The sequence below is a fragment of the Mastigoproctus giganteus genome, chromosome 14, assembly GCF_048544385.1.
Source record: "Mastigoproctus giganteus isolate SK-2022 chromosome 14, ASM4854438v1, whole genome shotgun sequence".
In the NCBI taxonomy this organism is placed as follows: Eukaryota; Metazoa; Arthropoda; class Arachnida; order Uropygi; family Thelyphonidae; genus Mastigoproctus; species Mastigoproctus giganteus.
Genome location: NC_143588.1, coordinates 118,084,489 through 118,099,598, shown reverse-complemented (window position 1 = coordinate 118,099,598; position 15,110 = coordinate 118,084,489). Strand labels below are relative to the sequence as shown.

The 15,110-nt window shown below is 34.9% G+C and overlaps 1 protein-coding gene and 1 long non-coding RNA gene across 2 annotated transcripts; both read right to left on the bottom strand.

The window, feature by feature from the left end:
* Positions 1-6,939: 6,939 nt before the first annotated feature.
* Positions 6,940-7,824, bottom strand: LOC150075670 (uncharacterized). Its single transcript, XM_090388613.1, has one exon. It carries the CDS (start codon positions 7,759-7,761, stop codon positions 6,940-6,942), a length of 822 nt encoding a protein of 273 aa, XP_090244739.1. The 5' UTR covers positions 7,762-7,824.
* Positions 7,825-7,991: 167 nt separating this feature from the next.
* LOC150075669 (uncharacterized) lies at positions 7,992-14,344 on the bottom strand. The gene is made up of 2 exons (XR_016547904.1): positions 14,145-14,344; positions 7,992-8,185 (listed from the first exon to the last, which is right to left on the bottom strand). It is a non-coding gene; the product is annotated as an uncharacterized LOC150075669 (long non-coding RNA).
* Positions 14,345-15,110: the final 766 nt, after the last annotated feature.

The window sequence follows — 15,110 nt, the reverse complement described above, 5'->3', positions numbered from 1 at the left end:
TGCCTGAGTGTAGTACCACACAGTTGGTATGTTTCTCTTGGGTTACTGCTACCCATATGCAGTACTTTGCATTTGTCAATGTTAAACTGCAGTTGTCACTTCTCAGCCCATCTCTGTCTAACTTTTCTAGATCCTGTTGCGGTAGCATACTGTCTTTACTGTCATTAACAACCCTGCCAACCTTCGTATCATCTGCAGACTTGGACATTAAGCCTGATATACTTTCATCGTTATCATTGATTAATAAACAAAACAACAATGGGCCCAGCACCGAACGCTAGGGGACTCCATTAATAACATTAGTCCATTTATAACCACTCTCTGTCATCTCCCACTTATCCATCCCTTTATCCATTGCAGCAACTTGCCCTTAACACCAAACGACTCCAATTTGTACAGCAGTCTTCCATGTGCAACACTATCAAAAGCTTTCCTGAAATCCAAGTATACGATATCAAAATTATTTTTTGCATCCTGTTCCTTTGTGACCACATCGTAGTATCCAATCAAATTGGTCAGACAAGCCTTTCTCTTAACAAACCTATGCTGTGTCTGAACTATTACTGAAGTCTTGTTTAGGTGATCCTGCATCACTTCTTTAACCAGTGACGCCATTATTTTCCCCAGAACAGAAGTTAAACTAACAGGTCTATAATTATTTGTGTCGCCCTTTGAACCCCTTTGTGAATTGGAGATACATTTGCATATCTCCAGTCCAAGGGGACCTCCCCTGAATCTAAGGATGCTCTCAAAATTATGGCTAAAGGTTTGCTTTCTTTCCTCGCTGCCTCCTTAAATATAACTGGATAGAGTAATCTACCCCAGGTGTCTTTTTTATGTTTAACTTTAACAATTTCTCCTCCATTTTGCTCTCCGTTATTAGATTTTAGTAAACCTGTTAGATTTTAGTAAATTTCTGTCCTCCCCTTCCTTATTAATTCCTCATGTGCAAATATAGATGCAAAGTACTCATTCAGTTTGTCAGCTATCTGAGCAGGATTATCAACAGTTGAACCACCAACATCAAGTGGACCAATCTGATTCATCCCCTTCCTTCTAGAGTTTACATAAGCAAAGAACTCTGTTGTTTTTCTTTGCATCCTTTGCCATGGATTTCTCGTAATCAGCCTTTGCTTGCCTAGCCTCCTTTGTGACTTGATTACAAACTAGCTTATATCTGCCATAGACTTCTGTGTCACCTGATAATATATATGCATTCCACTCATTTTCTTCTCTACCATGAGCCTCATTAGTTCATCTGACATCCATTTAGGTCTAAATCTTGAACAGTATTTCTTAGTTGGTATAAAAAGTCTAGTAGCTTCCAAGATTAATTCCTTGAAAGCTTTCTATTTAGAATTCGCTGTTTTTAACATCATCAGTTGATCCCACTGTATAGAATTTAAAAACTGTCTGAGACCACTGTAGTGGCCTTTACAAAAACCAAAACTCTTCCCTTTACTCTTGATGGTAGTTGCATCTAAGTAAATTCCACATCAGTACACTGTGATCACTGTCACCCAGTGGTTCCTTTATCTGCAAATTCTTAATGCATGAATAATCACTGCTGATAATCAGATCAAGAGTATTACTCCCTCTGGTTGCCCCTTGAACATGTTGCTGTAGAAAACAATTCTCCAGTAAATCCACAGAAGTCTTGCTAGCACGCGAGTGACAAACCCACAAGTCAATATCTGGAAAGTTAAAATCCCCCATTACTCTGATTTACTGGCTCAATATTTCTCTGCACAATTGTTCATTGTACTCATCAGGGTCCATAAGCCTATAACACATTCCTACTCTCATATTCCCTTTCCCGGTTTTTATGTCACACCAAACTGACTCAACATTGCACTGTCCACCCATGTCAACTGGATGCATTCCTTAGATTTTGTGTTAACTAATAGCATAAGCTCACCTCCCTTCCTACCCTTTCTGTACACATGTAAGACCATGTCACTAAATGCTTTACAGGTTATAGGAGGGGTACTGCCATTAATTTAATAGTTGTTTATAGAGCATTTCGTTATTTCTTGAGGAAGAAGATAAGGGTTAGTTTTTTCGGGATAAATGTGTATTCTGTTGAAAATGTTAAAAAAAAAGAAATGGTTACAGGCACTTTCTGGTTTACGTAATACTCGACTTACGGAAATTCGACCTTACGTAATTTTTTGTCAACCAGTGCAAAATTAAAAACAACTATGGAAATGTATTTTGCACCCTGTGGAATAAATGGAGGTATCATGAAAATATCGTAATGTGAATGCAATAATAACGCAATTGTTTTTTTTTTTTTTTTTGGAAATTTGTTCCAAGACCCTGGAAGTTGAAATTTTCGCTGCATTACTAAGCTATTTATCTCTCTAAAAGGTCATATTTATAATAGAAATTGCACCACTTTCATTGTTATCATATGTTTCGTCATAAGAATCAATTTTGAATGCCTTTGTGATATTTTTCCAAAACACATTTCTTGGGGTCACTACCATAAAACAATAAAAACAATTTGCACTGTCCAGTTTATTGTGCTTTTCTATTAGCGCAATCTATTATAAACAGGTAGTAAACTCAATCTTATTGCATTTGCAATAATACCGATAACTGAAATTTTGTGGGTTTTTTTCGTTACGGTATTATGGTGAAATGAGTTCCCCTTCACTGAAATCTTCAATTATATAAAAAACATAAATAAATTTTCAGAATCTTCTCTTCATTCCTATTTACTTATTAAAATGGTGAAGGGAAAAGGACCAATGGAAAGTGCAAGTTCTGGCAGTGCTAGGAAACAAAACAAAATTGATTTAGAAATGATGATTAATTAAGAAGTACGAAGCAGAACAAAGTTTGTCATCTATTGCACGAAATTAGGTCTTGCTGCTTCAACAGTGAATACTATCTTAAGGAACAGTGCACGTATATAAAGAACATGTTAAAGGATCAATGCATTTAAGATCAACAGTGATCACAAAACAGCTTTCAGGTGCTATATCGAAGATGGAAGAGCTATTAATAATATGGATGGAAAATGAGAATCATAAGAAAGTGCCCCTGAGTCCAATGGCCATTCAAGCAAAAGCAAGAAGTATTTATGAAGATATTAAGGATAAGTACTGCAAACCTCAAGCCAAGTTCGTGGCAAGCAATGGGTAGTTTAATAGGTTCAAGCATTGCCCTAGTTTCCAAAACATTAAAGTATGTGGTGAAGGCTCTAGTGCCAATTCTGCGATGTGTTGGAAAAAACCCCTTCTAAACCTCCACATCCCTGAACTTCCACAGCGGTGTGCTTATCAGCTGGAGAGTTAATTCTGGCAACAATTCTCGAAAGATAAAACTTGATGATGTTATGCCCGTCTCCTCTCTTTTTGTAATTTTGTACACTTCTGTAATTTTTCCTGCGCATGAAATAAAAAAATTGAATAAATAATTCTATTTTTATGTTCGTCGAACATTTCTTTTTTACTTCAATCAAACTGAATGCTTATATATCATTAAAAAAATAATCCACAAGGAGGATTCCAAGTTAGACGAATAACAAGGTTGCCAGATTACTTTAGCAGAAAAAGACAGCATGGAAAAGCAGAACAATAAAAAGTACTGAAGTCTATAACAGCTACAAATTGATCTGTAATAGTGCCACTGAAATGGTTAGGCTGGCAAAGGCAGATCATGAGAAATCACTGGCAAAGAGGGTGGGGGATAATGAATTCTTCACATATATAAATGAAAAGAGAAGGACAAACCAGATCGGACACTATTGTAATGGACGTGGGATGGTACTAGATACCCCAGCTGAAGTTGCAGATGAAATCAACAGTTACTTTGCATCTTTATTTACAGAAGAAAAACCCTTCACGTCAATGAGAAATTATGGGAGTGAAGTTGAAAAAATGTAATTAATGATGTTGAAATTTCACACGTTTATTTAATGAAAATAACTTTCGAGCCTACAGGCCAGTAAGGCTCCTGGGGTTGATGGCACGTACCTCATAATCTTAAGGGAGGCGGCATTGTTTATTTAGATTTCAGCAAAGCTTTTGACTCAGTCCCACATGAGCGGTTGCTTTATAAGCTGGAACAGGTTGGAATCACTGGGAAAATCCTTAGATGGATAGAAGGATGGCTTCAGGGCAGGAGGCAGAGGGTTGTGATAAATGGTTATTTCTCAGATTGGGTTGATGTAAGAAGTGGGGTTCCACAAGGATCAGTATTAGGACCACTGTTGATTTTGATTTTCGTAAATGACATCGATGAAGAAATAGAGGGTGTGATATCTAAATTTTCAGATGATGTAAAGATTGGTAAAGTAGTTAATGATTGCCGCCAAGCAGAGCTTCTTCAGAATGACTTAAATAGACTTCAGAGATGGTCAGAAAAATGGCAGCTATGCTTTAATCCAGCAAAGTGTAAAGTATTGCACCTGGGGAACAATAACCCCATAATAACTTATACACTTGGCAGAGTTGAACTAAAGCAGGTAGTGGAGGAAAGGGACTTGGGTATTACGATACGGTCAGACATTAAGTTCTTCGAACATTGTAGACTGGTTGCAAGGAGGACCGTGGTGTCCTATCGATGATTTGTCGAATAATTGCTAGTAGAGATCAGGACATCATAATCCCATTATATATAAGGCTATTGTTAGACCACATTTGGAATACTGTGTTCAAGTATGGAGACCGCACCTAAAGAAAGACATTGTTCTTCTTGAAAAGGTCCAGAGACGGGTAACTCACCTGGTGAGATTGGCAAAAGGGCGTCCATATGAGGAAAGACCGAATATGTGGGTTGCAGAGCTTGGAAACTAGGCACCTTAGAGGAGACTTGATTGAGGTGTTTAAGGTTCTGGGAGGCATAAGCAAAATGAATAAGAATGAAATTTTCAGTTATAAATGATTCTAGAACTAGGGACCATAATGTCACGTTACGTGGGGGGAGCTGTTTAGACTGGATTGTGGGAACTTTTATTTTAGCCAGTGAGTTATAGATTACTGGAAAAAGTTACCTACATGGGTGGTAGAGGCTGACAGTCTGGAGAAATTCGAAGGTCAGCTGGCTAATTACCTAAGGGAGGAGGGAAATGCATAGGTTGTCCATTTCCCTTTCTCTTATTAATTTTTATTATTTTGTTTTTATTCTTATTATTTTATTTATTTATTTATTTTATTATTATTATTTTTTTGGCTGGTGCAGCATAAGCCATAGGCTTCCTTGCACCATGTGGCCATTTCTAATACTAATACAGCATGCATAGTTATGAGTGCTGCATAAGCATTTAGAGAAATTGAAACTTACGTAAAATTCGACTCGCATAGATTTCTGTGGCACGCAACTCTTGCATAAGTCAGGGAGTGTCTGTATTACAAAGTTATTGGAAATGTGGCAACAACGATGGGAAACAAGTCTTACTAGAGAAGTTACTAGGACTTTTATTCCCAATGTGAAATTTAATTATAATGTTAAAGATAAAAAGTGGTTTTATCCATATAGAGACATCATTTTTAATGACTGGATATGGGTCACTAAATCAAAAATTGTTTTATTTTGGGTTAGTAGACCAACCTTATTGTAGATGTTTACTGACTGCCTGCAACATGGGATCATGTCATGTTTGATTGTCCCATTTATGACAACTACAGGAGGAATATAATGCTTGCTATACCATAGCCGAGTGGTCAGGAGTGGGAGTGCAGTAGCACAGGCTTTTTAAGTAGACCAGGGTTCAAGCCTGTGACTGCTAAATACGGTCGATCTGCCAACCTGCACTGGACCAGTGTGGCAGAGTATGGCGTCCATTTCCATCAATGTGAATCATTGAGGAGGCTTCCATCCTGCAGCAGGTTGATAATGGCTGCAGTTTATACCACACCTTGTCAGAGGGCATGAGAGTAAATGTGTAGATAATAAGGAAGCTTTTTAGGTCTTTCAAAATTTTGCTAGTTTGGTGTTTAAGAAAAGGAGGGCCTTGTCTATAGTTACTTACAGTTCATAAATACTGCGCACTTTTTTTCCCACTGTCTTGGTTATGCCAGGATGGGGGAATAATTTATTTTTTATTTATTTGTCTTGGCCAAACCAGGATGGGGAGAAAATTTATTTATTTATTTATTTTTTTTTTTTATTATTTGGTTTTTTTTTTTTTTTGTTTTTTTTTTAATTTTTTTGCAGGCATTCTGGTGCCCATCTGTATAGCACTACCTCAGGTGGGTGTGGAATATTAGTGCTAATTTGCACAGGAAGATCTAAAGTACACCCAGGTCCGGCTCGGCATGACAGGGATGGGCACCGGGAAGTAGCTGCCTGTGTGTTTGTTGCTTCCTGGTGGCAAAGTGGCCTGAACACACACACTAACGTGTACCCTACACAACATACATTCAGGCCTCTATGCAGAGTGTATTATAGACAAAATTACAAGGTGGATTTAGACGAGAGTCTTGCAGCCACCGAAGAACAGATACACAGATAGACAGGTTACAATAAATAGTACTACTACAATAATAATGATAAAAAGATAATCTACTTTACTTAACTACTATTATGCACCAAATTTGACTTATTTAAATTTGTGAAAGTTTTTGATGTTCCTCTGAATCTGAGTAAAGTGGAGAATGACCCTGAAAAGTAAAACTATGCACCTTATATGGTTCAAACACATTTCATTCTATGCGAAAAATATTAATTTGTAAAGCCTATCCATGTAGGCCAGAAATAAATCCTGAAATGTATCTGTTTTCAAATATAAACTGCTTCATATTAAATAAAAAAAGGTTTATGCATCGCTTTAAGGTTACATGAGTATGATATGAGCTACATTTCACATGGCTGTTACTCTTTTGGTGAATTATGTCTTTTAAGGTTCCATCCTTTAAATGGAAACTTAAAAGGGATGCATGTTTTCAGTGTGAATTTCAAAGTGTAACATTTACACTGAAAAAATGTTGTTCATCTATGTGAATTCTTATGCATTTTGAGATCTCCTAAAAGACAAAACTGTTTCCCACATATTTCACATGAGAAAGGTTTCTCATCTGTGCTAATTATTTTATGCCTTTTTAGATTTCCAGAGTTGGAAAATGTCTTTCCACATATTTCACAAGAAAAAGGCTTCTCATTAGTGTGAATTATTTTATGCCTCTTCAGATTTGATGGTTGTGAGAATGCTCTTCCACATATTTCACACAAAAATGGTTTTTCATTAGTGTGAATTCTTCTGTGTGTTTGAAGATACCCCAAGGCTGAAAATAACCTGGTGCAAATTTCACATGAAAAAGGTTTCTCTTCAGTGTGAATTCGTATGTGTGTTTTGAGGTGGCTCGAGCGGGAAAAATCTTTACCGCATATTTCACACTGAAAAGGTTTCTCATTTGTGTGAATTCTTATATGACTTTTGAGATCGTCTGAAAGACAAAATTTCTTGCCACATATTTCACATGGAAAAGGTTTCTCATCAGTGTGAAATATTTTATGCCTCTTAAGATTTCCTGAACGTGAAAATGTCTTTCCACATACTTCACATGAAAAAGGCCTTTCTTTAGTGTGAGTTTTCATATGTGATTTAAGATGACTCGACTGTGAAAATGTATTCCCACATAGTTCACATGAATAAGGTTTGCTATGAATTCTCATGTGTCTTTTAAGATCATCTAATCTCATATAAGCCTTGCCACAGATTTCACACTGAAATAGTTTTTCCTTGGAATGAATCTCTTTGTGTATTTCAAGATGATTTGACTTTGAAAATATCTTACCACACAGCTCACACATGAACAACTGCTCCCTTGTGTGCACTCTTGATTGTTTTTTTTGTGATATCAATGGCAGCAATGCCATTTCAAAAGATAAAATACTAAAGTAAAGCAAAATCTAAAGTAAGGCAACTGAAACCTGATATCATAAAAAGCAAGGTGATTTTGATTTCACCATTTTTGGTTTTTGCTGCAGATGGTTAATGACTAGGCATGATATTGTAGAAAACTGACACTCGGCAATCTAAATATTTTCAATATGTACTTTAGTTCAGCATTAAGAGTAAACCAATAACCAGAAATATGCATTTCCTGAGTCTATAGTTTGTGTTATGCTGCAATAACAAAATTTTTCCAGGTATTTTAATGCTTTTTTTGTATGTCTTTAGCTTATTATCAGCATCACAGATAACCTCAGAGTAGCAACTTCCCCAATCAAGTAGCTATAGAAGAAAAAAATAAATAAAAATTTCACAATCAGGCCATAAAATTAAATACAAAAGAGTTATTAAAATCATCATCGTCATTAGATCATAAAAAAAAAATCATACATAGTACTAATTATAAATTCTGCTGTTTTTCAATATTTCTTTATCTTTTCATGAACAACAAAGACAATATCATTTTCATTTATAATGCAATCAATAACTTAAATTTGATATCAGATTTTATAATTTTAATTTATTTAAAAAACAATGAATACAGAAATTTTAATACCTTTGAGTTACATACTTAATTACATAATTAAATTAGCTAGCTGTTATATAATTAAACTAGAAATATCAGATACAGTACTAACTGCTGAAACAGATATCACATCGGTAGCACCACATACAAATAAAGGTAATCATACTCCTTGAAAGGAAGTTATTCATTTGCACTGCAACTCCTCAAGTGCTGATAGTATGAATGTATTCCTATTGTCTCTTAAGAAAATGCATAATGCCAAAGACATTTCTTCCAGCAAGGTGGCAACTCCTACACATCACCATAATGTACAAGCTTGAATTAACAATTTCATGACAGATAAAACTGACAGTCCAAACAAGTGGAAATCCCTATATTATCTTCTATAATTTGTATCAGAGTCTTCTTGGGGGGATGTGGTGAAAGGTAAAGAATACCAAGAAAAGAAATACCAACAAAAGAATACCAACAAAAGAAATACCAAGAAACCCACAAAAAAAAACTTTTTTTTTAAAACTAGGTGCCTGAACAAGTAGAATACAGAGTATCCCAGTAGTAACTCTCCAGTAAATGTAGATGAATGTAATGTTGTGCTTCTGTCAAACTCATGTCTGATAGATAATCTGACTATAATTTTCAAATGACAGTGCAGTCAGTTGATCTCTTGTGTTCAAATTAGTTCTATGTTAGTTCGGTTAGTCTTAATTTTGAAATTTGCTGCATAATTACCTTTTGGGCATACCTCTACATGTATGGGCTGCTGAAAACCCCATAAAGTCATAGAAAACTTATGCATCCTCTGAACTGTAGCATATAATGCATTATTTTTCTTGCTGATCGTTGAATAAACCTTCCATGACAATTACTGTGACTGTGATTGTTAAGACAACTTTTCTCAGCTAATGGTCAAACTACTGGGTTAATCAATAACTGAGAGTACTTCATGTTAACTTAGAAGAAACATTTTTTCAAAACTATGAATCAAAATATCACATGCCAAATAAAAATTTGTGATCTACATCCATGATCACACCTCAATCAAGGCACCTGCTGAGGTGATATGACTGAGGTGTTTAAGGCTTTGAATGGCATGGGTAAACTCAATGCTGATGGGATTCTTTCTCTTGCTCAGACTATGCATATAAGGGAGCAAAAATTCAAATTGAGTATTGATGGTTGCAGAATAGATGTGTAGAACTTTGCTATCAGCACATCTATTCTTATTCCAGCAATCAACCACCCATTAGTTGATTGCAGGAACAAACTTCCATCTGTTGTTGTGGAAGTCAATACTTTGAATAAATTCAAGGAAGAACAAACCAAACTATTGGAGGGGATGGATAGGTGAAATAGGAAGGGTTTTTTTTGCTGATGCTGTATAAGCTTGTTTTCTTGCATCATTTGCCACTATTAATACTGAGAACATCTAAATTTCATATCCCATTCACCCTGGACATGGTCATTTTACCAATAACCAAATACATATTATGTATGTATGTCCATGTGATTACTTTTTATCAGAATTCCACAAGATCATGACCAAAGCCCAATTTATAAGGAAAAATATTAGCACAACAGGATTAAAACATGCTACTATATCTATATTTTTTTTTTATGTAAACCCCAAACATGAGAGGTATTAGAACCTATAGTATTTAGTACTGTGCTTGGGTTGGAGGTTGAGAAGATGAAAGAAAATATTTGTTGACACTGGATTTGAACTTCTGTAGACTGTAATTTTCAGGAAATACGTATGAAGGAAGGTTACCGGCAGTTGAATGAATAAACGAGGAAGATGAAAAGTTGGTTCTGTGAGTTTGAAGTTGGACAGTAAATGGATGTTGGCGGCATGTGTTCGGACTGTTTTGAAAGAGAGAGCGGGAATTATAGAAGCCAATTCAGAAGAACAGTGCCCATTGAAGTATCTGTAGAAGAGGCATGCAGCAGAAACAGTATGTCTATGAGAAAGCGAGTGGAGAGACTCTGTTAGAGATGAATCATTAATTAACTATATGTTTGTGAACAGGAGCTCTGTTCTACAGTTTACCAGTATATAGAATTAGCATTAGTAGAAGCATATGATGGAAGAAAGCAAGCTTATGTAGCATCAGCCAAAAAAAAAAAAAAAAAAAAAATCCACTCCCATTTCACCCCTCCGTTCATTCCAAATACCTGTCCAGCTCAGCCTTAAATTTATTTAGGCTATCAACTTCCACAACAAAAGATGGAAGTCTGTTCCACCGATCAACTACCTGCTGGCTAAAGGCAAACTTCTGCACATCTATCCTACAAACAACTGTCTTTTCTCAATTTGAATTTATGCCCTCTCAGGCGATTTTTCTGAGCAAGAGGAAGAATCCCATCAGCACTGAGCATGATCAAACCATTCAAGGCTTTATACACCTCAATCAGATCACTTCGCAGGTGCCTAGTCTCTAGACACTGTAATCTGCAAAACTTAAGCCTTTCTTTGTAAGAGCAACCCTTCGTTCCATTCACAAGGCTTTTGCCGCACACTGTCAAAAAAAAAATAATAATAATAATAAAATAAAATAAGAAATTATTAAAGTCTACTTATGCAAGCCACCTACTGATTTCTGCCAATCATTATATTATTTTCAATTTTGCATATCCTTTTAATCAGTTTACAGCTTTTCTGTTCATTTTCTGGCTGTTGTCGTCTTCCTCAGAGCATTAGCAGCACAGGCTTTCTTTTCTGGTTAACAAATGGTAAGAATGTAACACATACACAGCCATTATGCATCCTTCCCTGTTTGTTAGAAGACAACACCAGATTTGGATTTTACACCTGACATTGGACACTTATTTCAACATTTCTACGAACTCCAGTATAAGCTCTTTATATTCCACAAGAATAACCAGATTTTAATGTATTAGTATTATATTTAATATAAATCCTTCTGAATATTGGCTTCCTTTTCTAGTGGTTGAATTATAAAAGTGTTCCCTATCACTAAAATCAAAACTCCTCTTCCAGCTTCAGATCCTTCTCTTTCTTCTGTGAGCTTGAGTTACTAAAAAGCATCTTTTAAAGTATTTATTTTCTCAGCAGACCACATCACACTCATTATAACTTATAAGAGCAGCACTGTAACTGGTCTGGAATAAATACTTTAAAACATAATTTTCCATAATCTCAATCTTGGAAGTCAGAATATAATTTTCAGATAATTACCTTTGATATGACGGCAGCTATGGATTCCAATAATCTGAATTCTCTTTTGCTGCTTTTTGAAAAGTTCTACTTAAGAGTTCTATTAACGAAAAGTTCTATTAACAATTTTGTTAATCTTATTTCAACAAAGAGGATCCTATCATTTTGCTCTGTTAGAATTTCTAAGGAAACTCATATCAACTCCAAGCAGGTCTAACTACCATTTTATTTGCTACTCTCTTCATTCCATTCCTTAAGTTACATCAGAATTTCTTTTCCTTTAAAAACACTATTTTATTTATCAATCTGCTCAACACAGGTTTAGTTCCTTTCTTAATACTGATGCCAGTACACACCAGCCAACTTTCCTAGTTTTCAAGACTCCAGAAATTGCATCTTTTACAATTTTATGGCAAGTTATTTCTGCAGGATTTCATTTGCATGTTCCCATCATGCACCAGCTAGGTTGAGTACAGTAGTTCTTATTTAAGAATTTGCCACTTGATAATGTTGGTAAAGATAGCATATAATCATCAAAAGCTCCAGTACACTGTTTTAATTTCTCCTTACAAGGGCTATTTACAATTTTAATTTAATTTTATAGTATGTAGTTATTGTAAAGAGTATTTCATCAACCACTATTTACATACACTACACATGGTATCTAGTGTTTGGACCAAGGGCATAAAAACAAAAGCAGGGAAAGAAAAAAAAACCACAGGCACTTTGGGGTTACTCATTTGCCTTCCACTGCATACTAATGATATGAAAGAAACGGCCCAGTGAAAAGTAACCTTGATGCACCTGTTTTACATGCTCTCGCTCTGCTATAATTTAAAAATAAATAAATAAATAAATAAAATTAACTTTCCCGTTATGCTCAGTGAAAATCGAGAACTATGATAATCTCAGCTGGAAAAACAAAAGCAGCCAGCACCTAATGTTATCATGTAAATATTAATCAATGGAATATATTACTAATATCAACCGCCCAAATAATGTTCTAATTTAGTACTGTATTAAAACTGTACTAAGCAAAAACCCTAATAATAGAAGGATGTCTCATATTGAATGTACTATCTGTAATTATTCATCTAACCTCATTTCAAAAGTAGATAATAATAAAACTTAGAGGGCACAGTTGGTTTTGAGTAGCCAGTATAGTTATTATTTGTTTGACTTGTCTGTTCAGTCAGAAGATGCAAAAATTATTATTATTATTAGCCATATGGTGCAAGAAAGCCTGAGGCGTATGCTGCACCAGCCAAAAAAAAAAAAAAAAAAATTTCCAGAGTTACCCTGGGAGAGAGAGAGGAGTAGAAAGGAATCACCAAGAAAGAGAAGAATGATGACATCCAGCTCAGGACCCTGGGTGTGCTGAGCCCATACTCACCAGACGTGAGCCCCTGTTCAACTAATGGCTTTTACTGTAAATCGGACTTTTGCAGGTCAATTACTTTTGGATATGAAGCAACTGAAAATTCGGAATATTGACTGTTTCATTTCATGCATGTTAGCATTAGCAAGGGCACATGATGCAAGAAAGAAAGCTTATATAGCATCAGCCAAAAAAAAAAAAAAAAAAATCCCTTATTTCACCCATCCCCTTGCTCCAAATGTTTGTCAAGTTCTGCCTTGAATCTATCAACTTCTACAACGACAGATGGAAGTTTGTTCTAGCAATCAATCGTCTGCTGGCTAAAGGCAAACTTCCACATATCTGTCCTACAACCGCCTTTCCTCAATTTGAATTTATGCCCTCTCAGGCGATTATTCTGAGCAAGAGGGAGAATCAAATCAGCACTGAGCATGCTCAAACCATTCAAGGCTTTATACACCTCAATCAGATCACCTCGCAAGTGCCTAGTCTCCAGACACTGTAATTTGCAAAACTAAAGTCTTTCTTCGTAAGAGCAACCCTTTGTTCCATTCACTAATCTTGTTGCCCTTCTCTGTACTCGTTCCTACAGCTCCACATCCATCTTAAAATGAGGCCTCGAGACCTGTATACAGTACTCAAGGTGTGGCCTGACCATTGCCTTATACAAGGGGATAATCACCTCCTTATCCCTGCTAGAAAAATTGCTGTATTTCATATGTATTAATAAATAAATAGAAATATACATGCATCATCTTATTTATCGTGTATTACATAAATTACCGAAAGGAATTTGTATTTTAATAATTTCTGTCAGGAGTGGTAGCGCAATAGTACAAATACTTATCATATATTCCTGGCAACCGAGAATAACAGTTTTATTAGAAGAGAAATACGAAAATAAACTGTAATATGCAGGCCACCTTATAATAAGGTAGATCACCTTATAATGTCCGGACAATATACCCAACAAGAGTTAACAATTTTCTCTTTGAAACTTCTATTTTGGAAGATCGCATTTTTAAAATCTCCAAAAAAATAACACTTTGTCTTCAGGAAATGTATACTTTGCATCTGATATATGAAAAATACAAGTAGTAAATAAATAATTTTGAAGATACACAATTCTTGATATGACATTGACTTAGCCACTAGTGTTTACCTATTTGTAGGTGAGACTGAAAATATCTGTTTTTAGAAAAAGATTTTTTTCTAACTATTTAGTTTGTCCACAAGTTACCAAATTTAGAATTACGTATTATGGTTACAACAGAAAATAAAAATCGAGTAATCATTATGTTATGTGAAATACCCGTTCTAATTTAATACTACCCTCCTCGCTGATGGCGAACTCAAAAGAATCATATGCGCTTCCAAAAAAAGGGAGGAGATTACCAATTCACTGATTGGTTGCTACAATAGTGTCAGTAACCAATTAGAGTAGGAATCAGAAATATTAAGAATTAAAATAAGAATAGGAATTGAATAAGAATTTAAATTAGAATAGGAACTGGAATAAGAATAAAATTATAATAGGAATTGGAATAGAATTAAACTTAGAAAAGGAATTGGAATAAGAATTAAAATAAGAATGAGAATTGAAATTGGAATAAGAATGAGAATTGAAATTGGAATAAGGATTAAAGTTAAATAATTATAATTAGAACGAATGGCAATATCAATTTTCGAAATCAAAATGTCAATTATTTTCTAATTCTTTAATTATTATTATTTTCCGACAGAGATTTTGCTTTAATTCAAATGTAACATGTGCCCCCCCCCCTTTTTTTTTTGCACTTTCCAGGAATTGTTCCACATAATAATTACACAGATTGCAATTTGTAATCATTTTTCAACTTGTAAATAAAAATCGACATTTCTGTTTTTAAATCAACATTTTTATTTTTAATCAACAACTCTTGTCTTTAAAGAATTTAAGAATTCTTTATTTCAAGAACTGAAGAATTCTGAAAATGGGAATTATTCTCTATTTCAATTCTATATTAATTCTTGAAATGAAGAATCAGTAACAATACTGATTCAAGAATTCAACTAATACAAGAAATAATTTTGATTTTTAATTAATTTATTAATTAAAAACTGATTCTCTATTTCAAGAACTGATTCA